We start from the raw sequence: 15708 nt of genomic DNA on the forward strand, positions 1-15708 counted from the left end.
TGCAAGATTCTTCCTTCTTTTTTTTTGCAAAGTTCTTCATTTACTCAACCATAGGTGAAGGAACCAAAAAGGAATAACTACTTTTTAGTCTAAAAAATCATTTTTTTTGTTGCTAAAAAGTGATTATTTCTCAAAATAATTGCGTAAAAGTAAAAAAAAAAAATTACTTTTCCGATTCCTTTTGTCAAGACGAATCAATAACCCATAAAAATTTGGTGCAAAACTAACAAATGCGAAAAAAATTCAAATAAAGACAATTTTCAGATTTAAGTTAAGTTCATAAGAAACCTAAAATAGAAACGGAAAAGAAGAGTAAAATACCTTAATCCAACAACGATGGGTTAAATTGTAGATGATCGAGAAATATGAGTTTCACTTTTGGAGGAAAAGAAAGAGAAACAGTTTATAGTTGAAGTGAAGAAGATATAAAACAGGTGAAGAAGAGAAGAAGAAGAAGAAAATACTAATTGAAATACGCGTGTATATAATTTTGGAACCAGTTAACTTATGTGGTGTGGGGTTCACAAATTTTGATTATTGAAAAAGGTTGCTAGTTTTGGTTATCCAAAGCCCAAAATTTGATTATTTCTAAGGATGTTAAATTTGATTATACTATTGTGAGCCATTTTTTGTACCAATATTGTTAACTTTAACAACAATTGATTTTTGATTATACCACTGTGAATGGCCTAAAGGGGTGTCTTTGTTACTCCTCTACCAAGGTAACAAACAAGATGGATTTTCTATACCGCAATGTCAATTTTGGATAGGATCTCCATTGATGTACAGTTTCTCAAGGAAATGGAAAGCCAAACAATGAGCTACTTTTTTAGGGAGCTACTTTTTTAGGACACGTATGTAACAACTCCTAATGGACCTTTTTAAAGTTTTCCCCATTATTGGGTTAACCTTTGTCATGTCTATTTCTTTCTGTCTTTGAAAGACATGTTGCTTGGGCAATGATCAATAGGTTCGATGATAACATTCGACTATATATATTAAATTTTAACTCCACTCTCTAACGATCTATGACTTGTAAATTATTTATAGTTTTGTACAATAGCTATAGAAATGTATGTGGAATGATAAATAGGGTTATGACACTACCATCTGATAACACTGTATCTAACTTGATCGCAGGATCAAATTCGGTATTGAAATCACCAACCTCAACAGGATCGATCGCTGCTACAATGTCGATTACCCTAGTTATTATACATAAAATACTTCTGCATATCTCTTCGATTACGTGTCCTATCTTTATTGTTCTTTGACGGCAACCCACACAGTAATAATGCACAAATATCGTGCACAGATCCAATGTGGAGCTCACTACGAGTCTCACACAAACGATTCAAATCGTTCATTTAATGTAAAACGTTTTTCTATGGGTTTCCGCAAAAAATCAACACAATCCAATATCTTTAGAAGCTCGATTCAATTATCTAGCTTTTCATTCGGATATCACGAGAGTGAAAAGTTAGATGATTGAACCGGACATCTTAAGGTATTGGATTGAGCTGATTTTCACGAGGACCGTTGAAAAAATGTTCTACATTTAATGAGCGATTTGGATCGTTTGTGTGGAACCCGTAGTGAGCCCCACAACGGATCTGTGTACGCTATGTGTCTAAAAAGTCTGTGTCAACGGACTTTCCGATTTAACAATATCTCGGGAAGAGGTTGTGGAGGCACTCGATGCCCCTTGTTGCGATGTTGAGCGTGTGTTACGGGACGGGTTAGAGTTTGACATGACCAATGACGTCAATTCGATCACTACCATTTTGCATGCATTTCTTGGTCGAGTGGTGTAGCATGTGTACATTCTGCGGAAATAACCTACCATAAACCACTGGTACAATCAAATCAAAAATCAGTGCCCATTCAAGGAGCATAAAAACACTGGTGTTCCAAACCTATACATGAAAATCACATTGAAAGAGAAAATAAACATAATAGTTGCCCCTACGAATAAAAAAAATTAAATTCTCTTTTGGCTCCACTTTCACTGAACCAGGAAACTTGTGTAAGGTCCAGGGCCACATATTATTAAGTTCCCAATTACAACATTTTCTCGGCACTGAGATCGATTCGGGTGGCAAACTGGTCAATATCGATCCTATTTTGCTGTCTTGTACTCCTAAGAATTGAGACCTGCAGAAAACAAATCAAGAAATAAACATCTTTATATTATATTAGTTGGCGAATTATAAACACATGACATAGAAGCAATGAAGAGTCTGTTGAGTAACCAAGCTACTTGATCTTAGAAGCAGAGCAATTAAATGCAAGTACGGTACTTCCTAACAAGAATGGTAGAAAAACCAAGCACAAAGGACTGCAGCGAAAAATGAGCAGATCGAGGTGTAAACAAAAACCGAGAGATATGAATAAGAAAGTTGATTTCAGGTCAAGTAACTATGAGATAAACAAGGAAAGAAAAATTAACAAAAGAAAGAGAATGTACCAAAAAGGAAAATCATCAACTTAAAATTATCACCATTATGAAATGCTCTCGTATCCAGCAAGTTTATACTGAAATATATGTCCAACGAAAAGATGCAAGAACACTACACGTGGTAATTCCACATTTCCAATAGTGATAATGACGTTATCTGCATGGATCAATTAATTCATGACTGGTCTATCTCTAACAAAAGGGAAAAAAGCTTCACTCAATGATATACAGGCTTGGGGAATTGAACAGATATATTACCTTGGGTCGGTCCATAGAGCTTCCAAAATAACCTATTCCAAAAGACAGGGAACTGTAGGCAGCTGCCATCTCTATAGCCTTCAGCTTAGGTGGGATGCCCGGAAGCTAAATAGAAAGAAACAAATACTAAGTTGTTTTTCTATCTTTTCCTTTTAAGAAATCATGATGGTTGAGGACTAGAAGCTCACATTTACAGGAGCCTCGGCTTGGACAATTAGAACTCCAGCACTTTTATCTGTACCATGTAGGCTGTTGTCTCGTATAACAGAGCGTAAAACTTTCACACAAGCAGAGGCTGGACCTGCCTGTGACCTGAGCAACAAAGATAAAGTTACAGGAAAGTTGGGGAATATGATTCATATCTTGTAGCAGAGAAATATAATTCAGATCCAATCATTGACCAATGATACAATGAAAGAAAAGAGAAAGGTTGACTTGTATTATACAATGAAAGATATTTCTGGTCAGCAACAGAAAACTTTGGAGTTCAAGTGTTGTTTGGTGAGCTGGGTCTTTCGTTTTTATCTTAAACCAGGAGGTGTTTTAACTTAAAAAACCAAGCATCTATTCCTCTCTGATAACCATCACAACTACCAACTTCCTTACCTACTTAAATATTACATGACATAGTAAAAAAGGCTCTCAACATATAAGTCGGTTATATCAGGAAAGAATTGAAATATACAATATCAATGTTGCCAACTTGTTTGCAAAAACACATGTAACAAAAAAGTGTCCCTTGCTTACAAAAAGCAATTCCTTCTTCTTTACTTCAGTTTTTTTTTGCTCCCTTGGAAAACCTTTAGTGCACTTTTGAGTTAATTTCCTGTTCCAACCTTCTACTGGATTTTCTTCCTGTAAATACCCGAATCTACAACTCAAGCAGAGATATTAATCTTCTTATTATAGTCTCTCTTCATCCATGTCTCAACATTCCAGAAAACAGATGTGCCTTATAGTGAAAACTTAACTCAGTAGGCAATATTGGACCTTTGTAAGATACGGTATGTGTTCTATTTTTGTTTCTTATTCTGCGAGGTATGTCTCCAAAGATGTACCAAAAGAAAACAAAAATCTGAACAATGAGGAATTAAGGATACATACAGTGATGATGAGACACAGCACTCCCGAGCAGCAAATCCTTTCATCAAATACTCTCCAGCACCACTAACACAACAACCAACTACAAAGGGAACGCCAAAGGGGCCTTTTGTGGATGCCCAACAACCTGAACCATACATTGCTGCTAATCCCACCCGTCCACTTACCTATCGAATATTCAAGAACAAAATTTAGCCGTATTTATCCAATATAGGAAGGATATGCACGGAAAATTTTGACTTCCAGTTGTGAATAGGGATCAACATCTATAGACTATGAATAAAAGGCAAAACAAGTTTCCGTTTGACCAAAAAAAATAGAAAAGAATAAAAGGCAAAACATCATCGAACAAATTCATAATAACTGGCAACTGTTGACGAGACGACGATAATTGGCTTAGAGTGTAATGGCATTAATCATGGTACGACTTTCTTCGAAGAACTTCTACAATGAATGGCAAAAAATGAGGCCGACACAATAAAGAAATAACGCTATTGGTCCGCACAACACGAAAACACAAGTGAAAACAAGCCAGAATATCACCTTCAAGGCAATGCCACCACTTGAAGCTCCAGATGCTATATGCCCTTCCGTGTCAACACATATAACCCCAACAGTGTCCATAATGCAATCATCATTTGTTGCATTCAAAGTAGAAGATAGACCACCATCACCATTTGCCTTCGAATGATCACATGGTTGAGCTTCTGCCATGGAACATTTGAAATAACAACAGAACAAACTTTACAAAGCTGCCAAACCATAAAGGACAACTGAGCAATAGCCAATAAAGTAGGGGGAAATTCCAATCAGTGGAAAGTGGGGCATGTTTAATCAAATAAGTGGGATTAAGCCTTAACCATTGTTTTACTTTAGTTTGTGGTCATTTGTGAACATGGATGACTTAAAAGAAAAAACAAACCTATAAAATGATAAATCTCACTTCCTAGACACAAAAAAATAAATCAGAAATGTCTAGCTAAATGTGTGGCCGGCTTTGAGAGAAAGGATGAAGTACCTGATATAGTAGCATTCTCTAGAGGGCCAGAATGTTTTACATCAATTGTCGTCGTGGCTTTTGCATCATCAAGCATTGCTTTGAATTTTTCCCACTGTCCTTTTGCTTTGTCTGTAACCAGCCACTGTTCACAAACTAATCCCACATTAAAGGAGAATAAATGATTGTAGAAATTTGAAACCAACATATTCAAGAAAGATATTGTATACAGTAAAATAGAAGTAAAAGACCAGCATGACAGAAAAACTCAGAGTTTACCTCATCAGCCTCTGCCGCACACTCTGGCAGAGATATGCCCTTTGATTTCGCCCATACACGTGCACCTTCACCAACCAAGAAACTGAGAAACAAATTTATCAGAAACTTGTACGCTACATGTGTAGTTCGTATTCACACAGAGTATGCACTATGTTAGCTCGATAAACGATGTTGGGCCAATTTCCGAATAGCTTAAGTTTTGGAACAATTGGTGTCTAAAACCTCATCCCCAACCAAAAAAACATATTTGACCTGCTTATGGAGGTGAGTTTTTATCCACAAGTGAGAGGACTGCGGTGGTCAACCATTGTTGATCTTGACGATACAAGAACTAAAGTTTCCCATAGTGGTCGTCTATTGAACACTATCGAGGAAACAATCATACAAATTAAGTTTCCCCTATCTAATAGCTTAAGGTTTTTAAAAAAAATTGATCGGCAATTTAATATGACATCAGAGCTTTGGTTCAAGGGGGGCCCAAATTCACTTCTTGAGCCCATTATTCCCATTTGTGCACTTGATTATTCCTGTACATGAGACACTTTTAGGCCCATTTCCTAATAGCTTTAACTTTGAAGTTTGGAACTTATTCGAAAAAGAGCTCAACGAAGTTCCGTCGGCCTTCTCTCATCTCTTAAGATATTTCGAAATCCACTCTTTAAATCCTTAATCCCACCCACCAAGAGAAGCATTGGTTAAGACTAGAGTTAGAGTAGCTGGTAGCTATTTCCGCCGGAGCTTCATGGGTGTTGCCCCGTTCCCCAATCAGATGTTTTGATGTGAGCTATACTCCGCGAGGAGCAAAACGGGCGTATGGCCTTGCCTTGCCACTTGACCTCTCTTCCCGTGTGACTAGGAATGCTCAGTGACAACCTCTCAATTGTCACCACCTGGCCTCTCTTGCTACCACAGTAGCACCTAGTGTGTTCAGCACCAATCGTGTTCGGGCAACAAAGCTTACACTCATTCACATTGGTTCATCCTGCAATGCCCTAGGCCTTTTGCTCTTCTAACGTAAAAGGTAGCCGGCCATTCGTCAAGGCCCAGGAATCCGCTGGACATCTCAGCGGTGGGATTGGATACCCGCATCCGATCGAAGTTCCATTTTAGTCCCCCCCACCCAAACCCTAACCCAAAGATAAAGGGGAGCTCTTTCTAGGTGGGTCGCTCCGTGCAAGACATTGCTTAGGACCAACAGGTCACACGACAGGTGCACGATCGACTTTGCACCTTCCATCCTTCGTCCCTTCGCCCATGGGCTTGGCAGGCAAGCTACCTTGATCCGTCTCGTTATGCTCAGCAGCTCCAACAAGCCCACCAGTCTCTTGCCGCCTAAAACTCTGCCAAGAAAGCGCTGCTTTACGTTTGATCCTATGTGCTCATAGAATGCTATGCGTTCTCCACTTTTGGATCTCGCAAATAAAGAACGTGTTTTTTCCGGACTTTCTTTCTCATTCGCGGAGCCAAGAAAGCGGGCTTTGCCCCAGCTACCGCTATCCTTGGGAAACCAAAAGAGCTACCGAAGGAAAGGGTGCAGTCTCTCCCTTGGCCTTTGGAGAGGAGAGGGCGGAGAAGAAAACGTCCTTCGCGCAAGTTTTTTTGCTTCCTGCGCCCTTACTAGTAAAGGGGCCTTTCGACCAAGTAGGCATTCCGGTGGGAAGGCCGACCACTACATAAGCTGCCATCAGTCCAAGAGAGAAGGAAGCTACCTCTCTTTGATCCACCTTCCCGGGCAGGGAAGAGAACGAAAATGGACCGTGGATGGTGGTCGTGGTAGGTTCGAGGATCTTACACAGTGGAGCGATAGGTCATCCAACACAATACAGCACTTCTCATAAAATGTCCTATCTTGAACAACGTTGCACTAATCATAATTCCTAATAACATTCCTTACTCGCAGTCATGGCCTTGATATACAAGAAGAGATCTAAACCAAGATGCAAAAGTTATAATAGCAAAGACTGTGAATGCTGCCATAAAGAGCAAATTCCTTTACGGTTCAAAGACAAACATAGAGGAGTGATCGTACATGGGAGGTATTCGACCCAGCAATGATGAACCCAACATTTGTTCCTTTGTCAACAAAACAGCAATTTGGCTGACATTCCGAACACCTGCTAATTATTAACTTCGCAGAAAAGGCGGAGCATAAAATGAAAATGGAACCCCGAGACATTACCAAAACCAAAGACCAAAAGAAACAACAGTTCACAGTATAAAAGCTTGCTGCATTATTTAAATAATGACTTCCATAAATTATACTTTGGGAATACCTGGCACTGCTCCAACAGCCCCAAATGCTCCAGAATCACCATCCATGATACTGGCATCACATTCCACATGACCATCTTCAGTCAAATTTGAACCACGCCCAGCATTTGTGCTTGGATCATCCTTTAAAGAGAGGAGCTTGATCAAGGACGGAATTCACAGTGGCCATACAGAGCTAAGAAGGAAAACAATAAAGAGGAGTTCCACTGCATGAAATTTATAGAAACATATCTAACAAACCACCCAACAACAACAGAGCCTAACCACCCCTCTTGGCCCAGCCAGGTTGCATTAATCCCCTCGACATTGAATCAATCCAACTACCCAGATGGCCCACCAAGCAACATCTTATATCCACCAAAACCCGTTATTTAACAACTAAAGTGTCCTGGAACTCCCATGTGGTTTCAAAAGTGTGATCCCGAACACGAACACAGAATGAAAGTTTTCCAAACTAGTACTACAGAAGCCAAGCGATGGGTTTCAGTCAACTCTTATCATGACTGTAGAGTCCATTTTACATTACTACATTTTCCAACCTAATCCCAGTTGCTGATCTGATACAAAAGGCATAAAAGGAAATTATTCTTACCGCCTAGAACTACTACTTTTCAGCTTCACTGCTTGAAAGTGGAATGGTATTTCAAGCGAGGTGTGAAAGATAGAGACAAGCAACATACCTCTAAGACTTGTAATGCAGCTAAAGCAGCATCTACACATCCACCTGGACCCTAGAACATAGAACATAGAAAACAAGCATGTGCATCAGAGAGCGTATAAACTTATTGGCAAGCAACCGTTGCCCTACCTTTATCTCTTTTTATTTGGATAGAGGATGGATGATAGCGAATACCACCATACCCTCCCTTTTGGATACATACATTAATATCTTTTTAAGGCCATTTTGGAAGGTCATCAAGATATGGTTTTTATTTTTTCATGTACATAAACTTGGAAAATAGATAATAAGAGGAAAGAGAGAGGAACAACATGACCTGTCACTCTTATCAGGAGTGTCTTCTTTGAACAAAATTTGAAATCGTTACAACTTGTTGATCAGCATGGTCATCGATTGTCAAGACTCAAGACATTGGTGATAGAAGTGATGGCATGCCGTGATAAAAGAGAGAAATATCAGTGCGTTTCACCAGGTCATCAGGAAGGTGATTGTCAACATTATAATCTAGACATATAAAGGACCATGCTATTGCCAGTTCAACCATGAATCAAGGTTGAGTGCCATACATGATGTCGTATTATTGTCATTTCCTTAGGTTTCTCCATTTTGCTTGGATTCAACCAGCACCTGATCTTCAGCTTTCCACATTCCATACTGCTGATGTCCAACAGTTTATGATGTCCACACTGGTTATTCCCCTCATCCCAACCACGTACAAAGTCAAAATTGCAGTCACTCAGGCTGTATGTGGATCAAGGATTTGTGAGCCGTTAGATCCTTCAAACTTTTTTCGTTTCTTTTTCATTTTCCTTATCCAAATCCTTGACCTATACACAGCCTTAGAGCTTGTGCTTCAGAGGACTAATGAGTCATGGATCCACTTCTATCTAAGATATGTTATGAGTTCAAAACTTGGATACGGGGGAAAAAAGTGAAATCCTATGCTAGCGAGCCTAGCATCAAGAAACCTTAAAAGGACCTAAATATCAAAAACTTTAAGCTTAACTATCCATCTCGAAAAAAGACCTACTCAGTTATCCAATTGACTCAAGGAGTGACTAATCCACTGTCAATCTGCAAACCTCAGCTAGCATATCACAATCCTATTACGTTCACATTTTGTACTGAAAACTAAAAGGCAGACTTAAATTCTCACCGCACGCACTGCAAAGCGGACTTTAGGGTTCAAGCTTTCTTCTCACATTGTGAACTGAATAACTAAATTCTCACTGCGCTTTTCGTTTTACGCGACATGTTACACAACTGTATTTTCACCAGTCTACCAAAATGGGAAGCAATGTGCATTCACTGTAATCCAAACGCGTGGTTGCTGAAAAATTTAGTAACTAAAAGGAAAAAACAAAGCCAAATGGAGATTCTATCTAATTTTCCACTTAAAGATTCAACAATATATCTATTTCGTTTTTTCGTCAATCTTTAATTTTCCTTCACCAAACGGAAAGAAACAGTATCCGAAGGAAGTATACCTTGCGGAGAACAGAAGCAGCAGCGAGGCAAGCACGTTTCATGGCAGACCTGAGAGCTTTCTCGTTCGACGGCGCGTGGAATCCAGCGCCGACGTGGACCGCCACGAAGAACCTAGGGTTCCGATCAGCTGCGTCCACCTCCGCCATGGACTTTTTGCCGCGGGCTGCCTCCGGTCTGGTTGATTTTAAATACCAGAGGAGAGGAGACGGGGTTAGGGAAGCGTGCAATTAGCAAAATTGACTTTCTGACTAAGCAGTGTACAATTAGCAGTAGTTGCTTTGGCTAGAGCCAAGAGGTCCGACGGTATCAGGGTGCGCTGAGGTCCGACGGTATCAGGGTGCACTTAAGTACGAGGAAGGAGGTCGATAGTTCAATTCATCTCTCAAGGTATTAAACTAACTGTTCTAATAATAATAACTTTTACCTATTAAAAAAAATTACTTTGGCTAAAGTGTTTTGGTTACGCATTTTAATCTAGATCGCTTAACCGTTTGTCAATCCTTTCTATGCTTTCGTCTGAATTCTCATTCTCGCTGAAGTACTTTCAAAAGATGTTTTACCCTTGTATGCGGATTATGTGACTTAAATGCTACTATTAATACAATGGAGTACGAAGTACTTTAAGCTTTCTCAAAAACACCAAACGAATTATGCAAATTATTGTCTATCTTGCGAGCTACGCTTGTCACGTATATTTTGTATCTAGTCCACATATAAATAAATCAATATATTATATACAAATGTAGTTAGGCTCAAAAGTTTCCAAATTCTCAATCTGAAATTCTTACAATTTTGAATATTTTTTTTTAAATTGAGAGAGTGGGAGACAGAATAGACATGTTTCAAATAACTGTGGATATAAATTTTGGTTTTAGATTATGCTGCAGATTTTCAATTCCAGATTTTAGTAGTAGAATTTTACAAGGTGTCGTGGGACTGACATATTTGTTTATAACCGATCAATCATCCGCAATAAAATTTTTAAAGGTAAAAGCCCAAGTTGAGCTAAGTTTCCACAAGTCGTGCTCAATTGCACATTCCCTCAATGAAAAGGCTCAATACAATTTGACGGTTCAGAATCCTTCCCTTTAGTCCATGTTTCACGGGGAATGGTACTATGCAATGGTGCGCGCAGCAATGTGCTGCGCACTTTTGAGCCGTCGGATCGTGTATCCGGCGGCTCAGATCTCATCCGGCAACCAACAATCAAGAGCTGTTCATTGCCCCGAAACCCCAAATCCCGCCCCTCGTGGGATTCAAACCTTGGTCTCCACCGAGGGATATGAGCAAACCATCTCACCAAACATGGTTTCTCACGGCCATAGAAGTTGCTAAAATAGGAAAACAGATGAGAAAAGGAGAGGGACAGTAGAGCTAATGAAAGAAATCTCAAATGATATTTGAGCTCTCCGAATAGAAATTATTAGCTTCTCACAATATATCAGAGTATTTGCACTGTTTATCGATCTTAGCGATCTTATTCAAATAACGAATTGAAACTTCTAATGATCTATGGCATATGATAATGCCCATCATTTTGCATACAACATTGAAGCTTAGAAACAGAATCACACAATCAAGCAGATATTTCTGCTGTGCATTATTTTCTGTCTTTAAATTACAAAGGGCAGATAACCGACAGCAACAAAGTCGATACGGCCTCAGGGACATTAAACTTGCTTGGTTAGGAAGAGATCTGTACACTGCTGTACTGTATCATCAGGGTTGGTAACTGAAAATCAAACAAACAAGAAATTCACTTGTGAAACTGAAATGGCACAGGAGGAAGTAACATCGATGCTCGCGTCCATTTCAAATATCATTTGGGTTGTCAAAGAAAATGATGCCATTCCATCCCCAGTATTACAATTGATCCACTTCATTATACGTAGCAGTTAAAACAAGTGCTTTTCGTTCCATTTGTGAAATCTTTTGGAACACATTGCAACTGAATTGTCACCAATTGTATCCCTTTCGGCGATGGGCTCACATCTTTTTGCATCCATCCAATTATGACAATGATATAGATTGAAACAAAATGAAATGCCATGTTTTAACTTTTAACTGCTCTCTCTTTTCCCAAATTACTAATTCATTTTGTTCACAAGGTGCTATAGCAAATAGAAAAGTCGAGCATTTTTGGAATAAATAAGCTGAAGTATAGAGCAGACCTGTGTGACCCACAGTTATTTCTGATTCATATATCTCAAAGTCATTTCCTCCCTGCTCAAAACAAACAACCAAGCTCTTCCTTTAGTTCCAACAGAGAGCTAAAAAACAGTCCAGGGAAAAAAAATCTATAGCGCCTATTGAAGCACAAAACAACACACACAGTAAGGACTCAAAGCTTTAGAAACAAGATAGTGACACGGGGAAAATATCAAACAAGGGAGGAATAAGCAAAATGGACATAGAGGATAGGTGTACTACCTTGTAAGTTTTGTCTCCAAAGAAATGGATTTCATGAAAATCTTCCAGGTATCTCAAACAGTAAGTCTTGTCCCAACCTTGAGGGAATACCTGTAACAACTTACAAGAGTTATACCCAAACACATTCACTGCAATGACTTGTCAGTTATTTTAGTAGCTTAAGAATAATGAAAGCATAAACAAAAGGACAACATTCACTCACATCGAAACTTATTTGTCCCCCTATGGAGAAGGTGAGGTTAAGGTGCGAAAATTTCTCACGGAGCACAGTCACCATCTTCGGGCGTATATTGTGAACCTGAGTGTTGTACCAGTAAATGAGTTTTCAACAGATTCAACATTGAAAGTGTTTCTTATACGGACCCATTTTGCGATCTCTATCCTAATTGCAAATCAAGAGATTGTACCTTGTCATACTTTTCAAAATTCTCCCTTTCTTCTTGGCTGCAGTTTCGGCCAATTGGTGATACATTGAGCATCCCACTGCGGAACTCGATAAATGTTCCTCTAAAGAAAAGGTTGAACAAGAGATGGACTCAGAAGCTTAAAATAATTTGATAATTTCAGCTGATACTTCCACTTCACTAACCTTTTTATTGGGATATCCAAATCAGCAATATAATGTAGTGTAAAATTAATGAATTCCTGCGAATCGTTTCAAAAATGTCACTCCACATACTAATGAGTTACCGTTCACCTTACTCGAAAAAAATGAGTTACTGTCCTGAATCTCCTGATACAGTGTACAAAACTTATCATATCTGAATGAACCTTGAAAAAAAGAGAGCATGTTTCTGACAAGTCACAAGCATGTCGATCAGTAATCCTACTAATTACAGAACATGGCAGTGTTCTTAATATTTGTTGTGTCCACCGAATATAGATATGCATAAAAGCATTCACTATTTGAAGACCACACTGCAAATTCACAAATAAATTACAATAGCAATGAGCAAGACAAGGGTGTTACCTTGAGTGTTTCTTCTCCAAGATAAGACTTCAAGCTCTGCAGAGGACATCCAAGAAGGGGAAAAAAGGAGTAAATTAAAGAAGGAAACTTCTACTCAAGGTCAGCAATCTGGTATGTCTTCTGAAAGTACCTGGGTTCCAAGGAGCTTCCCGTCCTTATATGCCACAAGACCATTTTCCGCAAATACATAATCGTACTCATTTATAACTGCACATATCCCAAAGACAGAGGAGCCAAGCAGTTAGCTACACATTACTAAGAAACTTTTGCAGATGTAATGTAGGTAAGAACTACGAACAGCATAGTCAATACCAGTCAAATCACGTAGACAATGCAATAGCCAGCAACAAGCCAAAATCATGCAGTTCACAAGATGGATTCTCTAATTATTTAATATAAAGCTCTATCATCTATTAATCTTAAAAGTCATTCGAGATGGAAGTAGGTAAGAGAGATCCACCAATAAAATTATCAGCACTATTTTTGCCATCACTTCCTGATTGCATAACCTAATCAGTCGTTATACCCTGTTGACATTCTTCCGTCCATAGCAGGCAACCGCTAATGACGAAATTAAAAAACTTCAGAAACTATGAAGAATGAACCTGCATCTTATCACCAGATAAGTGAAGTTGGAATTTGAGTTTTCACCAAACTAGAACAATCTAGTAGAACATAAACCCAACCAAAGACACCAAAAACATCCAAATTCTCTAAATTTTTATTGTAATTATATTTCACTAGCTTCCAGGATATATCAAACCTGACTTCCCAAGCTGCTCTGATATCTTAACAAGGTCAGACCCACCAACAACACCAATTGTAACAACCTGTGGTGAAACCAAGCTGTAAAGCAGTTGTACTTGTGGGGAGGAACTATCATATGGAAAACACTATGGCACATTGAATAGAAAACATGAACAAAAAAAAGGCCTCCAGTGAAACACCTTATGAAGTTCCTGCATGAACTTCAGCATATCCGGAGTAACTCCCTGACACGTGGCCAAGCAAATGTGAGATTCAACAAACAGTCTCTATAGTGATCCATTACAGACTACGCTAATCAAATAACCATGGCAAGTTCAATTGGTCACACAAAAGCGTGGTCTCGCTAAATTGGACACTTGACTATGTTACAAGGAACAAAAATGCAGAGCTATGAGAACTTTTCTACAGCTAATTGTCATAGAATCAGGCACGAAAACTGGTGAACTTAATAGCATCTTGTTAAGGAAATTGACAAGCTTATTCTCAAATATCAACTAAATGGATCTACGTTTCAATGAAATGAACATCCAAATTGAAGTTGGTCAGGATACCAAAAAGTAAGCCACATTCATGTTTTAAAAAACAGCTTTTCGGCCTAAACAAAGTTAATCGTGGGAAAAATAAAAAGAATTAGGGGGAGAAAATTGGCACCTTCCGTGGAGCTGTAAGAGTCCCATCAACATCGAACAAAGCAATTAATCCAGGCTTCCTTGCTGTCATTTCGCTGCAAAATTTTCTACCAAAAAAACACAATCTTTGAGCTTCAGTTAAGAGAATAAAAAAACCTAAAAACATAACTAGATGCAACGAAGTTTCAGTCTAATTACTTCTGGGAGACATATATATTTACTCAGAGAATTCATTATAACACTGAGTCGAAAAACCCCCCGTTTGGCCGTTTGATTCACGGGAAACGGCAGAGAAACATCATTTTTGCGAAAAAAAAGAAGAACAAGATTTAATTGCAGAATGTTGATTCGCAGGCTGCAATGCATAGCTAATTGTGATTCCAAATGCATATGTGTATAAGTAGAAGCTAGCTGCAGAAACAACAATGGAACCGCAATTTACCTGCGGAAAATTGGTGACGAAGAAGGTATGGAACGTGGGTCACAAATTGAGGGCAGAAGCTGATGGAGATCTGAAATAGCGGATCATGGAGGAGTTCCGAAGCTTCGCTTCGATCGCTTACGACAGATATGTACTCAAGGGCATACGAAGCTTCGCTTCAAAGTTAAAAAACAATACTTTGATGAAATGGGTTTTGATAAAGTGTAATCAAACCTATTTTCAAAAAAACAAATTCACTCCGATCATCTCCGATTACATACCAATTGGTATTCGATTAATATGATCTTTAACAGGGTTAGCTTTCTTGACAAGCTCTAAAAATTGAACCGTTTCGATCATGGAGATAAACCAGGATGAGCTCACAATCAGACAAATTCACGCTGAATTCCTTTGGTGCATGCTCATGACGTCGTTTCAGAGGACTTCGCGGGTTTGAGGTGCGAAGATGAGATGAAACACGGGCAACGCCGTTTTGAGAAACCTCCGGTGTTCAGTTTGTTCTTTGATATAAACGGGTTTGGTCTCTCCCTGATTATGTACCAATAAGGACTAGATTGGTATGATACTTACCATGATTTATCTTCTTGACGAGCTTTAAAACTTTAAGAGTTTCGATCGTCAATGTAAAGCAAAATGAGCTCACAATTAGACAAATGCAGGTAGTAGTTTAGAAGAGTGTCGTCTTTTTGTATTTTGGGCAATCTGTGCTTTCAGAGCATGAGTTGCATTCCCCAACTGTAAATCCATCATAAGCGTCAAACAAGAGAATTTAAGATTTCGATTTGCAGAAAGTTATAACAAGAGCACATTGTTCATCAATCCACCATATAGTCCAAGTATCCTTGTGCATGAATTCAAGGCAGCTTTCGATAAATCTCGACAGATAGAAGGTTCCTTCCCTTCCCAAGTGTCGCAGAGCATATATAGCAACAAACTTC

At 38.8% G+C, this 15708-nt stretch overlaps 2 protein-coding genes across 6 annotated transcripts; both read right to left on the reverse strand.

Moving 5' to 3' along the window:
- Positions 1-1818: 1818 nt before the first annotated feature.
- LOC131333853 (putative threonine aspartase) lies at positions 1819-9749 on the reverse strand. 4 transcript variants are annotated; one of them, XM_058368631.1, is made up of 11 exons: positions 9531-9749; positions 8045-8095; positions 7367-7487; positions 7123-7210; positions 5094-5175; positions 4836-4959; positions 4361-4524; positions 3821-3984; positions 2905-3028; positions 2717-2821; positions 1819-2154 (listed from the first exon to the last, which is right to left on the reverse strand). In XM_058368631.1, exons 1-11 carry the CDS (start codon positions 9675-9677, stop codon positions 2062-2064), a joined length of 1263 nt encoding a protein of 420 aa, XP_058224614.1. In that variant the 5' UTR covers positions 9678-9749; the 3' UTR covers positions 1819-2061. The 4 variants fall into 4 exon arrangements, with proteins under 4 accessions (XP_058224614.1, XP_058224615.1, XP_058224617.1 ...); XM_058368632.1 differs by having other exon boundaries at positions 7123-7207; positions 9531-9748; XM_058368634.1 differs by having other exon boundaries at positions 7123-7191; positions 7356-7539; positions 9531-9607.
- A 1157-nt stretch (positions 9750-10906) lies between these two features.
- On the reverse strand, positions 10907-14910 carry LOC131333304 (phosphomannomutase). 2 transcript variants are annotated; one of them, XM_058367766.1, is made up of 12 exons: positions 14771-14910; positions 14351-14435; positions 13879-13923; positions 13695-13761; positions 13062-13138; positions 12932-12967; positions 12551-12606; positions 12369-12468; positions 12164-12259; positions 11962-12051; positions 11703-11754; positions 10907-11263 (listed from the first exon to the last, which is right to left on the reverse strand). In XM_058367766.1, the coding sequence occupies exons 2-12, from the start codon at positions 14417-14419 to the stop codon at positions 11202-11204; spliced, it is 750 nt and encodes a 249-aa protein (XP_058223749.1). In that variant the 5' UTR covers positions 14420-14435; positions 14771-14910; the 3' UTR covers positions 10907-11201. The 2 variants fall into 2 exon arrangements, with proteins under 2 accessions (XP_058223749.1, XP_058223748.1); XM_058367765.1 differs by having other exon boundaries at positions 10907-11754.
- Positions 14911-15708: the final 798 nt, after the last annotated feature.

This window comes from Rhododendron vialii, chromosome 7a (genome assembly GCF_030253575.1).
Source record: "Rhododendron vialii isolate Sample 1 chromosome 7a, ASM3025357v1".
NCBI lineage: Eukaryota > Viridiplantae > Streptophyta > Magnoliopsida > Ericales > Ericaceae > Rhododendron > Rhododendron vialii.